This window comes from Centroberyx affinis, unplaced genomic scaffold (assembly GCF_046629955.1).
Source record: "Centroberyx affinis isolate AG114_WGS23_722 - 3 ecotype Tasmania unplaced genomic scaffold, CSIRO-AGI_Caff_v1 ptg004537l_1, whole genome shotgun sequence".
Classification (NCBI taxonomy): Eukaryota; Metazoa; Chordata; class Actinopteri; order Beryciformes; family Berycidae; genus Centroberyx; species Centroberyx affinis.
In genome coordinates this window covers 62,631-79,158 of record NW_027282174.1, presented here as the reverse complement: position 1 = coordinate 79,158, position 16,528 = coordinate 62,631, and the positions used below count along the sequence as shown (strand labels likewise).

The 16,528-nt window shown below is 48.3% G+C and overlaps 1 protein-coding gene across 1 annotated transcript in view; it reads left to right on the top strand.

Moving 5' to 3' along the window:
- LOC139665343 (zinc finger protein-like) overlaps window positions 1–16,528 on the top strand; it is a 43,464-nt gene that overhangs the window by 1,759 nt on the left and 25,177 nt on the right. The window contains exon 2 of the mRNA XM_071544337.1: window positions 777–827. Within this exon, the coding sequence (XP_071400438.1) occupies window positions 777–827 (51 nt within the window). The remainder of the gene's footprint in view (window positions 1–776; window positions 828–16,528) is intronic.

Sequence of the window (16,528 nt, the reverse complement as noted above, 5' to 3'; positions counted from 1 at the left end):
ACATGCGGGTGCTCTAAACGGATTCACCCGCATTAAGCCTGTTACCATTTTGACTTACCAGAGTCACTACTTAATGACTCCTCGTGGTGGCGCTTATCAAATGAATGAGGGTAAAGTGAACGGAAGTTAACTAACTTGCGGTGAAGAAGACGAATAACTCACAGAGGGGAAAATGGCGGACAGCGGGGGAAAGCAAATCAGAGACGCACCACAGTTCCTGCTTTTTGCCTTTTTAGGGGGTATTTTTTCTTCTTCAGTTACACAGATATCGTGATGTATCATAGATGAATTGTCTTGCAATATATCGAGTATCGCAGAATCGCTGTATCGTGATCCCACCGTTATCGTGGGCAACATATCGTCATAGTATCGTATCGTGAGTTACTCTGTGATTCCCACCCCTAATCTTGATATGCCACACCTGTCAGGTGGATGGATTATCTTGGCAAAGGAGAAGTGCTCACTAACACGGATTTAAACAAATTTGTGAACAAAATTTGAGAGAAATAAGCCTTTTGTGTGCATAGAAAAAGTCTTAGATCTTTTATTTCAACTCATGAAAAATGGGAGCAAAAACAAAAGTGTTGCGTTTATATTTTTGTTCAGTGTAAATCCTGTACACTGACATCTATGTTTTTTGTTTTATAAAAACACTTTTCTTTAAACAATTTTAAAGTTATTGAATTTGAATATGAATCGCAGTTTAAATCGCAATTGCAATATTCTGTCAAATGATCGCAATTAGATTTTTTTTTTTTTTTTCATCCCTGGTCCAGATGAGCTCAGGCTGCCAGCTGTGTGCAAACAGGAGGAGGAGGTGGGTGGAGGTGAAGTATGTCTTAACATTTCTCCTTTAAAGTTTAGTGTTAAAGTGTATCATCAGAGCTCTGGCTGAGAGTTGATGGTGGGGCCAATGTGATGTGATAAACTTTATTGATCCAGGGGGTTTACAGGTCCTGAAACTGTTTTAAATTGTCTTAAATTGTATTACTGAAACTCGAGGCCTTGAAAGGTCTTGAACACAGCTAGGTTAGTACTGTTAGCAAAAAATGTTATCTGCACGTCAATCAAGAAACGTGAGGTAACATTATCTACTCATTGCTATATCTGGGTGATATGGTTGAAATCAAGGATTTTTATCAAGATATGGCTCAAAATCACATGTTAAATAATCAAATTAATGTTCGTCCCATTGAACTGAATGGTAATGTTAGGTGTGATGTCAAACAAAACTGAAATTTTCAAATCATATTCCTTAAAAATTTTCGTAGTTTCATACCTTGTTTTGTCAGTTTTTAAATAAAAGTAACTTGTTCACATTAGTTCAGACTGCAGAATTGTTTCCCAAAATCATCATATGATTCCACTGAAAGACTATAAACCATAATATTGAATTATGAATTATTATTGAATTAGTTTTTGAATTATTATTAGAATTATTATTACCCGGCTCTACTCATTGGCCCACTACAGCTCTGTGTCATTTGTGGGTGACACCATGTTGACTGGTTACTTGTATATTTAGTGCTGGCAGCAGTATCAAACAAACTGGTTTTACTGTGCAGCCTCCAGACAGGAATCTGTGGAAACATGTGAATGTGAAGCAGGGTGTTGCTGAGAAAACAGTGCAAACAAATCCTCCCTGGATAAATAAAGGTTATTAATTTATGAGAAACATAACGAAAAGCATTCTGTTCATCCTGAGCCGTCATACATTGGGAAGCAAATTCCTAAGAGCAGAGGTGGGGACCCGAGTCACATGACTTGGACTTGAGTCAGACTCAAGTCACAAATTCAATTGCTTGAGACTTGACTTGATGCATGAAGAGAAGACTTGAGACTTGACTTGACTTGGGTGCTGGTGACTTGGGACTCGACTCTGACTTGTACTTTGATGACTTGAAAAGGTTTCTAAAGTCTTGACTTGAGATCTTGTGTTTGTGTAAATGACTTAGATTGAAAGTGATGAGATTTGTTCCAGCAGACTGAATTTAAATTCTGTTTTCTGAATTTGTATGGAATGATTGAATTTATTAGGGCCCGAGCACGACTTCGTGCGAAGCCCTATTGAAACTGAAGGAATTATTAGGGCCCGAGCACGACTTCGTGCGAAGCCCTATTGAAACTGAAGGAATTATTATTATTATTATTAGGGCCCGAGCACGACTTCGTGCGAAGCCCTATTGAAACTGAAGGAATTATTATTAGGGCCCGAGCACGACATCGTGCGAAGCCCTATTGAAATTGAAGGAATTATTATTATTATTATTATTATTTATGATTTTTATTTTTATAGTTTGCTTGCATTTTTGAGGGGCTAAAGGTGCTCGAAAACGGACCAAACTTTGCACACGCGTCAGAACTGGTGAAAATTCAAGTCTTTTATGGGTCTCCGACATGGGCATGGCAAAATGGCTCGATAGCGCCCCCTACAAAATTTCAAAACCAAAGCCCCCGCCTTTCTGTTTCCCCTAGACGTACGAATCTTGGTAGGCACATGTATCATGTCCAGCCTTAAAAAAAAGTCTCTTGGTGCCATGCCCTAAACCCAACAGGAAGTCCGCCATTTTGAATTGAGTGTCACATTTTGGGGCGTTTTTGGCCGTTTGCAGGGGTCGTACTTTAACGAACTCCTCCTAGGCGAATGATCGGATCTGCGTCAAACTCGGTCAGCGTGTATAAAAGAGCTGGACGATGAAAAGTTATCAAAAGCTTGAGTTTTCGTCACACGGCGTGGGCGTGGTGAGGCGGCGAATTTCCACGTTTCGCCACGAAACAGGAAGTGGCTTGTAACTGGCCTGTACATGGTCACATCTGGACCAAACTTCACACGCTGCATGAGAGTCCCGGCCTGAACACGTCTACGTGCCGATATTCGGTTATAGTCATAGCGCCACCTACTGGCGAGAGGAAATGACATGTTTTATACTGGGGTGTGCTACTACTAGCGGGTTGACCAGATCCACCTCAAATGTGGTCAGAAAAGCCGTAGGACCTTGATGACGCTTTGTGATGAAGATCGGGAGCGTTCGTCGCACGCCGTTGCCATGGCGGCGCGGCGAATTTCGATGCTTCGCTGTGACACAGGAAGCTGCGTTAACTTGAGTGTACGTCGTCCGATCGGCACCGGATTTCGCATGCTGGACAAGAGTCCAGGCCTGAGGACATCTACAGGCCGATTGGGAGTCATAGGCATTGCGCCACCTACTGGCGACACCAAACAGGAAGTGGGTTGTACCGCGACTCTACGTGGTCAAATCTGGCCCAAACTTCACATGTCGGATGAGAGTCCCGGCCTGAACACGTCTACGTGCCGATATTCGGTTATAGCCATAGCGCCGCCTACTGGCGACAGGAAGTTGTGTGAACTTGAGCGTACGTTGTCCGATATGCACCGGATTTCACATGAGGGACGAGAGTCCAGGCCTGAGGACGTCTACATGTCCCGCGGCTACGACACGCCCCGACTTGCACACGGAGGCGAGGGCCCGCTCATCACTGCTTGTTAGGGCCCGAGCACGACATCGTGCGAAGCCCTATTGAAACTGAAGGAATTATTATTATTTTTCTCCTCCGCTAAAATAAATCGGGCTTTTGAGGGCCTAAACGTGCTGGAAAAGTTGCGCAACTTTGCACACGCGTCAGAAGTGGCGAAAAATTATATATTTTAAGGGTCTCGCACATGGGTGTGGCAAAACGGCTCGATAGCGCCCCCTACAAAATTTCAAAAAAATACTCACGGCCGTACGTTTGTCCTACACGTACGAAACTTGGTAGGCACGTGTATCATGTCCAGACTTACAAAAAAGTCCATAGGTACCATGCGCCTAAACCCAACAGGAAGTCGGCCATTTTGAATTGATTGCGACATTTTGGGGCGTTTTTGGGCGTTTGCAGGGGTCGTACTTTAACGAACTCGTCCTAGGCGGTTAATCGGATCCACATCAAACTCGGTCAGCGTGCATAAAACAGTTTGACGATGAAAAGTTATCAAAAGCTTGAGTTTTCGTCACACGGCGTGGGCGTGGCTAGGCGTCAAATTTCCACGTTTCGCCACGAAACAGGAAGTGGCTTGTAACTGGCCTGTACATTGTCAAATCTGGACCAAACTTCACACGTTGGATGAGAGTCCCGGCCTGAACACATCTACGTGCCGATATTCGGTTATAGTCATAGCGCCACCTACTGGCGACAGGAAGCTGTGTGAATTTGCAGGGGTCGTACTTTAACGAACTCCTCCTAGGCGGTTGATCGGATTCACGTCAAACTTGGTCAGCGTGTGTAAAAGAGTTTGACGATGAAAAGTTATCAAAAGCTTGAGTTTTCGTCACACGGCGTGGGCGTGGCGGCGCGTCGAATTTCGATGTTTCGCCATGAAACAGGAAGCTGCGTTAACTTGAGTTTACGTCGTCCGATCAGCACCAGATTTCACATGCTGGACAAGAGTCCAGGCCTGAGGACATCTACAGGCCGATTAGGAGCAATAGTCATTGCGCCACCTACTGGTGACACGAAACAGGAAGTGGGTTGTAACGCGACTGTACGTGGTCACATCTGGCCCAAATTTGACACGTTTGACTAGAGTCCAGGCCTGAATACATCTACAGGTCGATATTCGGTTATAGCCATAGCGCCGCCTACTGGCGACAGAAAGTTGTGTGAACTTGAGCGTACGTTGTCCGATCTGCACCGGATTTCACATGCTGGACGAGAGTCCAGGCCTGAGGATGTCTACATGCCCCGCGGCTGCAGCACACCCCGACTTGCACACGGAGGCGAGGGCCCGCTCATCACTGCTTGCAGTTTTAATTAGGGCCCGAGCACGACTTCGTGCGAAGCCCTATTGAAATTGAAGGAATTATTATTATTATTAGGGCCCGAGCACGACTTCGTGCGAAGCCCTATTGAAACTGAAGGAATTATTATTATTATTAGGGCCCGAGCACGACTTCGTGCGAAGCCCTATTGAAACTGAAGGAATTATTATTATTATTATTATTATTATGATTTTTATTCCGCGTGTTTGATTGCATTTTTGAGGGGCTAAAGGTGCTCGAAAACGGACCAAACTTTGCAAACGCGTCAGAACTGGTGAAAATTGAAGTCTTTTATGGGTCTTGGACATGGGCGTGGCAAAATGGCTCGATAGCGCCCCCTACAATATTTCAAAACCAAAGCCCCCGCCTTTCTATTTCAGCTAGACGGACGAAACTTGGTAGGCACGTGTATAATGTCCAGACTTAAAAAAAAGCCTCTTGGAGCCCTGGCCTAAACCCGACAGGAAGTCGGCCATTTTGAATTGATTGCGACATTTTTGGGCGTTTTTGGGCGTTTGCAGGGGTCCTACTTTAACGAACTCCTCCAAGGCGGTTGATCGGATCCACGTCAAACTAGGTCAGCGTGTATAAAAGACCTGGACGATGAAAAGTTATCAAAAGCTTGAGTTTTCGTCACATGGCGTGGGCGTGGCGTGGCGTCGAATTTCCGTGTTTCGCCACGAAACAGGAAGTGGGTTGTAACACCACTGTACATGGTCACATCTGGCCGAAACTTCACACGTTTGATGAGACTCCCGGCCTGAACAGTTCTACGTGCTGATATTCGGTTATAGTCATAGCGCCACCCACTGGCGACAGGAAGCTGTGTGAATTTGCAGGGGTCGTACTTTAACGAACTCCTCCTAGGCGGTTGATCGGATCCACGTCAAACTTGGTCAGCGTGTATAAAAGAGTTTGACGATGAAAAGTTATCAAAAGCTTGAGTTTTCATCACACGGCGTGGGCGTGGCGTGGCGTGGAATTTCGATGTTTCGCCATGAAACAGGAAGCTGCGTTACCTTGAGTTTACGTCGTCCGATCAGCACAAGATTTCACATGCTGAACAAGAGTCCAGGCCTGAGGACATCTACAGGCCTATTAGGAGCAATAGTCATTGCGCCACCTACTGGCAACACGAAACAGGAAGTGGGTTGTAACGCGACTGTACGTTGTCACATCTGGCCCAAATTTGACACGTTTGACTAGAGTCCAGGCCTGAATACATCTACAGGCCGATATTCAGTTATAGTCATAGCGCCACCTACTGGCGACAGGAAGTTGTGAGAACTTGAGCGTACGTTGTCCGATCTGCACCGGATTTCACGTGCTGGACCAGAGTCCAGGTCTGAGGACATCTACAGGCCGATTAGGAGTCATAGTCATAGCGCCACCTACTGGCGGCAGGAAGTTGTGTGAACTTGAGCGTACGTTGTCCGATCTGCACCGGATTTCACATGCTGGACGAGAGTCCAGGCCTGAGGACGTCTACATGCCCCGCGGCTGCAGCACACCCCGACTTGCACACGGAGGCGAGGGCCCGCTCATCACTGCTTGCAGTTTTAATTATTATTAGGGCCCGAGCACGACTTCGTGCGAAGCCCTATTGAAACTGAAGGAATTATTATTATTAGGGCCCGAGCACGATCTCGTGCGAAGCCCTATTGAAACTGAAGGAATTATTATTATTATTATTCCGCGTGTTTGATTGCATTTTTGAGGGCCTAAACGTGCTCGAAAACGGACCAAACTTTGCACACGCGTCAGAACTGGTGAAAAATTATATATTTTATGGGTCTCGTGCATGGGTGTGGCAAAACGGCTCGATAGCGCCCCCTACAAATTTCAAAAAAATACTCACGGCCGTACGTTTGTCCTAGACGTACGAAACTTGGTAGGCATGTGTATCGTGTCCAGACTTAAAAAAAAGTCCATAGGTACCATGCGCCTAAACCCGACAGGAAGTCCGCCATTTTGAATTGAGTGCAACATTTTAGGGCGTATTTGGCCGTTTGCAGGGGTCGTACTTTAACGAACTCGTCCTAGGCGAATGATCGGATCCGCGTCAAACTCGGTCAGCGTGTATAAAAGACCTCGACGATGAAAAGTTATCAAAAGCTTGAGTTTTCGTCACAGGGCGTGGGCGTGGTGAGGCGGCGAATTTCCATGTTTCGCCACGAAACAGGAAGTGGCTTGTAACTGACCTATACATGGTCAAATCTTGACCAAACTTCACACGTTGGATGAGAGTCTCGGCCTGAACACATCTATATGCCCATAGTCAGTTCTAGTCATAGCGCCACCTCCTGGCGACAGGAAATGACATGTTTTATACTGTGGTGTACTACTCCGAGCGGATTGACCAGAGCCACCTCAAATGTGGTCAGAAAAGCCGTAGGACCTTGATGACGCTTCATGATGAAGATCGGGAGCGTTCGTCGCACGGCGTTGCCATGGCGGCGCGGCGAATTTCGATGCTTCGCCGTGACACAGGAAGCTGCGTTAACTTGAACGTACGTCGTCCGATCAGCACCGGATTTCACATGCTGGTCCAGAGTCCAGGCCTGAGGACATCTACAAGCCGATTGGGAGTCATAGGCATTGCGCCACCTACTGGCGACACCAAACAGGAAGTGGGTTGTAACGCGACTCTACGTGGTCAAATCTGGCCGAAACTTCACACGTTTGATGAGACTCCCGGCCTGAACAGTTCTACGTGCTGATATTCGGTTATAGTCATAGCGCCACCCACTGGCGACAGGAAGCTGTGTGAATTTGCAGGGGTCGTACTTTAACGAACTCCTCCTAGGCGGTTGATCGGATCCACGTCAAACTTGGTCAGCGTGTATAAAAGAGTTTGACGATGAAAAGTTATCAAAAGCTTGAGTTTTCATCACACGGCGTGGGCGTGGCGTGGCGTGGAATTTCGATGTTTCGCCATGAAACAGGAAGCTGCGTTACCTTGAGTTTACGTCGTCCGATCAGCACAAGATTTCACATGCTGAACAAGAGTCCAGGCCTGAGGACATCTACAGGCCTATTAGGAGCAATAGTCATTGCGCCACCTACTGGCAACACGAAACAGGAAGTGGGTTGTAACGCGACTGTACGTTGTCACATCTGGCCCAAATTTGACACGTTTGACTAGAGTCCAGGCCTGAATACATCTACAGGCCGATATTCAGTTATAGTCATAGCGCCACCTACTGGCGACAGGAAGTTGTGAGAACTTGAGCGTACGTTGTCCGATCTGCACCGGATTTCACGTGCTGGACCAGAGTCCAGGTCTGAGGACATCTACAGGCCGATTAGGAGTCATAGTCATAGCGCCACCTACTGGCGGCAGGAAGTTGTGTGAACTTGAGCGTACGTTGTCCGATCTGCACCGGATTTCACATGCTGGACGAGAGTCCAGGCCTGAGGACGTCTACATGCCCCGCGGCTGCAGCACACCCCGACTTGCACACGGAGGCGAGGGCCCGCTCATCACTGCTTGTTATTATTATTATTCCGCGTGTTTGATTGCATTTTTGAGGGGCTAAAGGTGCTCGAAAACGGACCAAACTTTGCACACGCGTCAGAACTGGTGAAAAATTATATATTTTATGGGTCTCGCGCATGGGTGTGGCAAAATGGCTCGATAGCGCCCCCTACAAATTTCAAAAAAATACTCACGGCCGTACGTTTGTCCTAGACGTACGAAACTTGGTAGGCACGTGTATCGTGTCCAGACTTAAAAAAAAGTCCGTAGGTACCATGCACCTAAACCCGACAGGAAGTCCGCCATTTTGAATTGAGTGCGACATTTTGGGGCGATTTTGGCCGTTTGCAGGGGTCGTACTTTAACGAACTCGTCCTAGGCGAATGATCTGATCCGCGTCAAACTCGGTCAGCGTGTATAAAAGACCTGGACGATGAAAAGTTATCAAAAGCTTGAGTTTTCGTCACACGGCGTGGCTGTGGCGTGGCGTCGAATTTCCGTGTTTCGCCACGAAACAGGAAGTGGGTTGTAACACCACTGTACATGGTCACATCTGGCCCACACTTCACACGTTACATGAGAGTCCCGGCCTGAACACATCTACGTGCCGATATTCGGTTATAGTCATAGCGCCACCTACTGGCGAGAGGAAATGACATGTTTTATACTGGGGTGTGCTACTACTAGCGGGTTGACCAGATCCACCTCAAATGTGGTCAGAAAAGCCGTAGGACCTTGATGACGCTTCGTGATGAAGATCGGGAGCTTTCGTCGCACGGCGTTGCCATGGCGGCGCGGCGAATTACGATGCTTCGCCGTGAAACAGGAAGCTGCGTTAACTTGAGTTTACGTCGTCCGATCGGCACCGGATTTCGCATGCTGGTCCAGAGTCCAGGCCTGAGGACATCTACAGGCCGATTGGGAGTCATAGGCATTGCGCCACCTACTGGCGACACCAAACAGGAAGTGGGTTGTAACGCGACTATACGTGGTCAAATCTGGCCCAAACTTCACATGTCAGATGAGAGTCCCGGCCTGAACGCGTCTACGTGCCGATATTCGGTTATAGCCATAGCGCCGCCTACTGGCGACAGGAAGTTGTGTGAACTTGAGCGTACGTTGTCCGATCTGCACCGGATTTCACATGAGGGACGAGAGTCCAAGCATGAGGACATCTACATGTCCCGCGGCTGCAACACGCCCCGACTTGCACACGGAGGCGAGGGCCCGCTCATCACTGCTTGCAGTTTTAATTATTATTATTATTATTAGGGCCCGAGCACGACTTCGTGCGAAGCCCTATTGAAATTGAAGGAATTATTATTATTATTATTAGGGCCCGAGCACGACTTCGTGCGAAGCCCTATTGAAACTGAAGGAATTATTATTATTTTTCTTACTTGGACAAAAAAATTGGACTTTTGAGGGCCTAAACGTGCTCAAAAAGTTGCGAAACTTTGCACGCGCGTCAGAAGTGGCGAAAAATTATATATTTTATGGGTCTCGCGCATGGGTGTGGCAAAATGGCTCGATAGCGCCCCCTACAATATTTCAAAAAAATACTCACGGCCGTACGTTTCCCCTAGACGTACGAAACTTGGTAGGCACGTGTATCGTGTCCAGACTTTAAAAAAAGTCCATAGGTACCATACGCCTAAACCCGACAGGAAGTCCGCCATTTTGAATTGAGTGCGACATTTTGGGGCGTTTTTGGCCGTTTGCAGGGGTCGTACTTTAACGAACTCGTCCTAGGCGAATGATCGGATCCGCGTCAAACTCGGTCAGCGTGTATAAAAGACCTCGACAATGAAAAGTTGTGCGAACTGTGAGTTTTCGTCACACGGCGTGGGCGTGGCGTGGCGTCGAATTTCCGTGTTTCGCCACGAAACAGGAAGTGGCTTGTAACTGGCCTGTACATGGTCAAATCTGGACCAAACTACACACGTTGGATGAGAGTCCCGGCCTGAACACGTCTACGTGCCGATATTCGGTTATAGTCATAGCGCCACCTACTGGCGACAGGAAGCTGTGTGAATTTGCAGGGGTCGTACTCTAACGAACTCCTCCTAGGCGGTTGATCGGATCCACGTCAAACTTGGTCAGCGTGAATAAAAGACATCGACGATGCAAAGTTGTGCGAACTGTGAGTTTTCGTCACACGGCGTGGGCGTGGCGTGGCGTCGAATTTCGATGTTTCGCCATGAAACAGGAAGCTGCGTTAACTTGAGTTTACGTCGTCCGATCAGCACCGGATTTCACATGCTGGACAAGAGTCCAGGCCTGAGGACATCTACAGGCCGATTGGGAGTCATAGGCATTGCGCCACCTACTGGCGACACAAAACAGGAAGTGGGTTGTAACGCGACTGTACGAGGTCAAATCACGCCCAAACTTCACACGTTTGATAACGGTCCAGGCCTGAACACGTCTACAGGCCGCTATTCGGTTATAGTCATAGCGCCACCTACTGGCGACAGGAAGTTGTGTGAACTTGAGCGTACGTTGTCCGATCTGCACCACATTTCACATGCCGGACAAGAGTCCAGGCCTGAGGACATCTACATGTCCCGTGGCTGCAACACGCCCCGACTTGCACACGGAGGCGAGGGCCCGCTCATCACTGCTTGCAGTTTTAATTATTATTATTCTTTTTCTTAGTCGCTAATGAAAATCGGACTTTTGAGGGCCTAAACGTACTCAAAAAGTTGCGCAACTTTGCACACGCATCAGAAGTGGCGAAAAATTTGATATTTTATGGGTCTCGCGCATGGGTGTGGCAAAATGGCTCGATAGCGCCCCCTACAAAATTTCAAAAAAATACTCACGGCCGTACGTTTGTCCTAGACGTACGAAACTTGGTAGGCACGTGTATCGTGTCCAGACTTAAAAAAAAGTCCGTAGGTACCATGCGCCTAAACCCGACAGGAAGTCCGCCATTTTGAATTGAGTGCGACATTTTGGGGCGTTTTTGGCCGTTTGCAGGGGTCGTACTTTAACGAACTCGTCCTAGGCGAATGATCGGATCCGCGTCAAACTCGGTCAGCGTGTATAAAAGAGCTGGACGATGAAAAGTTATCAAAAGCTTGCGTTTTCGTCACACGGCGTGGGCGTGGTGAGGCGGCGAATTTCCACGTTTCGCCACGAAACAGGAAGTGGCTTGTAACTGGCCTGTACATGGTCAAATCTGGACCAAACTTCACACGATGCATGAGAGTCCCGACCTGAACACATCTGCGTGCCGATATTCGGTTATAGTCATAGCGCCACCTACTGGCGACAGGAAATGACATGCTTTATACTGTGGTGTACTACTCCCAGCGGGTTGGCCAGATCCACCTCAAATGTGGTCAGAACAGCCGTAGGACCTTGATGACGCTCAGTGGTTAAGATTGGGAGCATTCGTCGCACGGCGTTGCCATGGCGGCGCGGCGAATTTCGATGTTTCGCCGTGAAACAGGATGCTGCGATAACTTGAGTTTACGTCGTCCGATCTGCACCGGATTTCACATGCTGGACAAGAGTCCAGGCCTGAGCACATCTACACAGCAATTACGACTCATAGGTTTTGCGCCACCTACTGGTGACACCAAACAGGAAGTGGGTTGTAACGCGACTGTACGTGGTCACATCTGGCCCAAACTTCACATGTCGGATGAGAGTCCCGGCCTGAACGCTTCTACGTGCCGATATTCGGTTATAGCCATAGCGCCGCCTACTGGCCACAGGAAGTTGTGTGAACTTGAGCGTACGTTGTCCGATCTGCACCGGATTTCACATGAGGGACGAGAGTCCAGGCCTGAGGACATCTACATGTCCCGCGGCTGCAACACGCCCCGACTTGCACACGGAGGCGAGGGCCCGCTCATCACTGCTTGCAGTTTTAATTATTATTAGGGCCCGAGCACGACATCGTGCGAAGCCCTATTGAAACTGAAGGAATTATTATTATTATTATTATTATTATCTTTATTCTGACTCTTAAATCGCATTTTTGAGGGGCTAAAAGTGCTCGAAAACGGACCAAACTTTGCACACCAGTCAGAAGTGGCGAAAAATTTGATATTTTATGGGTCTCGGACATGGGCGTGGCAAAATGGCTCGATAGCGCCCCCTACAAAATTTCAAAACAAAAGCCCCCACCTTTCTGTTTCACCTACACGTACGAAACTTGGTATGCACATGTATCATGTCCAGACTTAAAAAAAAGCCTCTTGGTGCCCTGGCCTAAACCCGACAGGAAGTCGGCCATTTTGAATTGATTGCGACATTTTGGGGCGTTTTTGGCCGTTTGCAGGGGTCGTACTTTAACGAACTCCTCCAAGGCGGTTGATCGGATCCACGTCAAACTCGGTCAGCGTGTATAAAACAGTTTGACGATGAAAAGTTATCAAAAGCTTGAGTTTTCGTCACACGGCGTGGGCGTGGCATGGCGTCGAATTTCCCCGTTTCGCCACGAAACAGGAAGTGGCTTGTAACTGGCCTGTACATGGTCAAATCTGGACCAAACTTCACACGCTGCATGAGAGTCCCGGCCTGAACACGTCTACGTGCCGATATTCAGTTATAGTCATAGCGCCACCTACTGGCGACAGGAAATGACATGTTTTATACTGGGGTGTGCTACTCCTAGCGGGTTGACCAGAGCCACCTCAAATGTGGTCAGAAAAGCCGTAGGACCTTGATGACGCTTCGTGGTCAAGATCGGGAGCGTTCGTCGCACGGCATTGCCCTGGCGGCGCGGCGAATTTCGATGTTTCGCCGTGACACAGGAAGCTGCGTTAACTTGAGTTTACGTCGTCCGATCAGCACCGGATTTCACATGCTGGTCCAGAGTCCAGGCCTGAGGACATCTACAGGCCGATTGGGAGTCATAGGCATTGCGCCACCTACTGGCGACACCAAACAGGAAGTGGGTTGTAACGCGACTCTACGTGGTCAAATCTGGCCCAAACTTCACAGGTCGGATGAGAGTCCCGGCCTGCACGCGTCTACGTGCCGATATTCGGTTATAGCCATCGCGCCGCCTACTGGCGACAGGAAGTTGTGTGAACTTGAGCGTACGTTGTCCGATCTGCACCGGATTTCACATGAGGGACGAGAGTCCAGGCCTGTGGACTTCTACATGTCCCGCGGCTGCAACACACCCCGACTTGCACACGGAGGCGAGGGCCCGCTCATCACTGCTTGCAGTTTTAATTATTATTATTATTCTTTTTCTTAGTCGCTAATGAAAATCGGACTTTTGAGGGCCTAAACGTACTCAAAAAGTTGCGCAACTTTGCACACGCACCAGAAGTGGCGAAAAATTTGATATTTTATGGGTCTCGCGCATGGGTGTGGCAAAATGGCTCGATAGCGCCCCCTACAAAATTTCAAAAAAATACTCACGGCCGTACGTTTCCCCTAGACGTACAAAACTTGGTAGGCACGTGTATCGTGTCCAGACTTAAAAAAAAGTCCATAGGTACCATGCGCCTAAACCCGACAGGAAGTCCGCCATTTTGAATTGAGTGCGACATTTTGGGGCGTTTTTGGCCGTTTGCAGGGGTCGTACTTTAACGAACTCGTCCTAGGCGAATGATCGGATCCGCGTCAAACTCGGTCAGCGTGTTTAAAAGACCTGGACGATGAAAAGTTATCAAAAGCTTGAGTTTTCGTCACACGGCGTGGCCATGGCGGCGCGGCGAATTTCGCTGCTTCGCCATGAAACAGGAAGCTGCGTTAACTTGAGTTTACGTCGTCCGATCAGCACCGGATTTCACATGAGGGACGAGAGTCCAGGCCTGAGGACATCTACAGGCCTATTGGGAGTCATAGGCATTGCGCCACCTACTGGCGACACCAAACAGGAAGTGGGTTGTAACGCGACTCTACGTGGTCAAATCTGGCCCAAACTTCACATGTCGGATGAGAGTCCCGGCCTCAACGCGTCTACGTGCCGATACTCGGTTATAGCCATAGCGCCGCCTACTGGCGACAGGAAGTTGTAAGAACTTGAGCGTACCTTGTCCGATCTGCACCGGATTTCACATGAGGGACGAGAGTCCAGGCCTGAGGACATCTACATGCCCCACGGCTGCAGCACGCCCCGACTTGCACACGGAGGCGAGGGCCCGCTCATCACTGCTTGCAGTTTTAATTATTATTATTTTTCCTCCGAAAGAATTCCATTTTTGAGGGCCTAAACGTGCTCGAAAACTCACCAAACTTGGCACACGCGTCAGAAGTGGCGAAAAATTACATATTTTATGGGTCTCGTGCATGGGTGTGGCAAAATGGCTCGATAGCGCCCCCTACAAAATTTCAAAAAAATACTCACGGCCGTACGTTTCCCCTAGACGTACGAAACTTGGTAGGCACGTGTATCATGTCCAGACTTAAAAAAAAGTCCATAGGTACCATGCGCCAAAACCCGACAGGAAGTCAGCCATTTTGAATTGATTGCGACATTTGCAGGGGTCGTATTTTAACGAACTCGTCCTAGGCGGTTGATCGGATCCACGTCAAACTTGGTCAGCGTGTAGAAAAGACCTGGACGATGAAAAGTTATCAAAAGCTTGAGTGTTCGTCACACGGCGTGGGCGTGGTGAGGCGGCGATTTTCCACGTTTCGCCACGAAACAGGAAGTGGCTTGTAATTGGACTGTACATGGTCAAATCTGCCCCAAACTTCACACGCTGGATGAGAGTCCCGGCCTGAACACGTCTACGTGCCGATATTCGGTTATAGTCATAGCGTCACCTACTGGCAACAGGAAGTTGTGTGAACTTGAGCGTACGTTGTCCGATCTGCACCGGATTTCACATGCTGGTCCAGAGTCCAGGCCTGAGGACATCTACAGGCCGATTGGGAGTCATAGGCATTGCGCCACCTACTGGCGACACCAAACAGGAAGTGGGTTGTAACGCGACTCTACGTGGTCAAATCTGGCCCAAACTTCACATGTCCGATGAGAGTCCCGGCCTGAACGCGTCTACGTGCCGATATTCCGTTATAGCCATAGCGCCGCCTACTGACTGCAGGAAGTTGTGTGAACTTGAGCGTACTTTGTCCGATCTGCACCGGATTTCACATGAGGGACGAGAGTCCAGGCCTGAGGACATCTACATGTCCCGCGGCTGCAACACACCCCGACTTGCACACGGAGGCGAGGGCCCGCTCATCACTGCTTGCAGTTTTAATTATTATTAGGGCCCGAGCACGACTTCGTGCGAAGCCCTATTGAAATTGAAGGAATTATTATTATTATTAGGGCCCGAGCACGACTTCGTGCGAAGCCCTATTGAAATTGAAGGAATTATTATTATTATTAGGGCCCGAGCACGACTTCGTGCGAAGCCCTATTGAAACTGAAGGAATTATTATTATTATTATTATTATTATTATTATTAGGGCCCGAGCACGACTTCGTGCGAAGCCCTATTGAAACTGAAGGAATTATTATTATTATTATTATTATTATTATTATTATCTTTATTCTGACTCTTAAATCGCATTTTTGAGGGGCTAAAAGTGCTCGAAAGCTCACCAAACTTTGCACACCCGTCAGAAGTGGCGAAAAATTTGATATTTTATGGGTCTTGGACATGGGCGTGCCAAAATGGCTCGATAGCGCCCCCTACAAAATTTCAAAACAAAAGCCCCCACCTTTCTGTTTCACCTAGACGTACGAAACTTGGTATGCACATGTATCATGTCCAGACTTAAAAAAAAGCCTCTTGGTGCCCTGGCCTAAACCCGACAGGAAGTCGGCCATTTTGAATTGATTGCGACATTTTGGGGCATTTTTGGGCGTTTGTACGGGTCGTACTTTAACGAACTCCTCCTAGGCGGTTCATCGGATCCACGTCAAACTTGGTCAGCGTGTATAAAAGACCTGGACGATGAAAAGTTATCAAAAGCTTGAGTTTTCGTCACACGGCGTGGGCGTGGCGTGGCGTCGAATTTCCCCGTTTCGCCACGAAACAGGAAGTGGCTTGTAACTGGCCTGTACATGGTCAAATCTGGCCCAAACTTCACATGTTGGATGAGAGTCCCGGCCTGAACACATCTACGTGCCGATATTCGGTTATAGTCATAGCGCCACCTACTGGCGACAGGAAATGACATGTTTTATACTGGGGTGTGCTACTACTAGCGGGTTGACCAGATCCACCTCAAATGTGGTCAGAAAAGCCGTAGGACCTTGATGACGCTTCGTGGTGAAGATCGGGAGCGTTCGTCGAACGGCGTT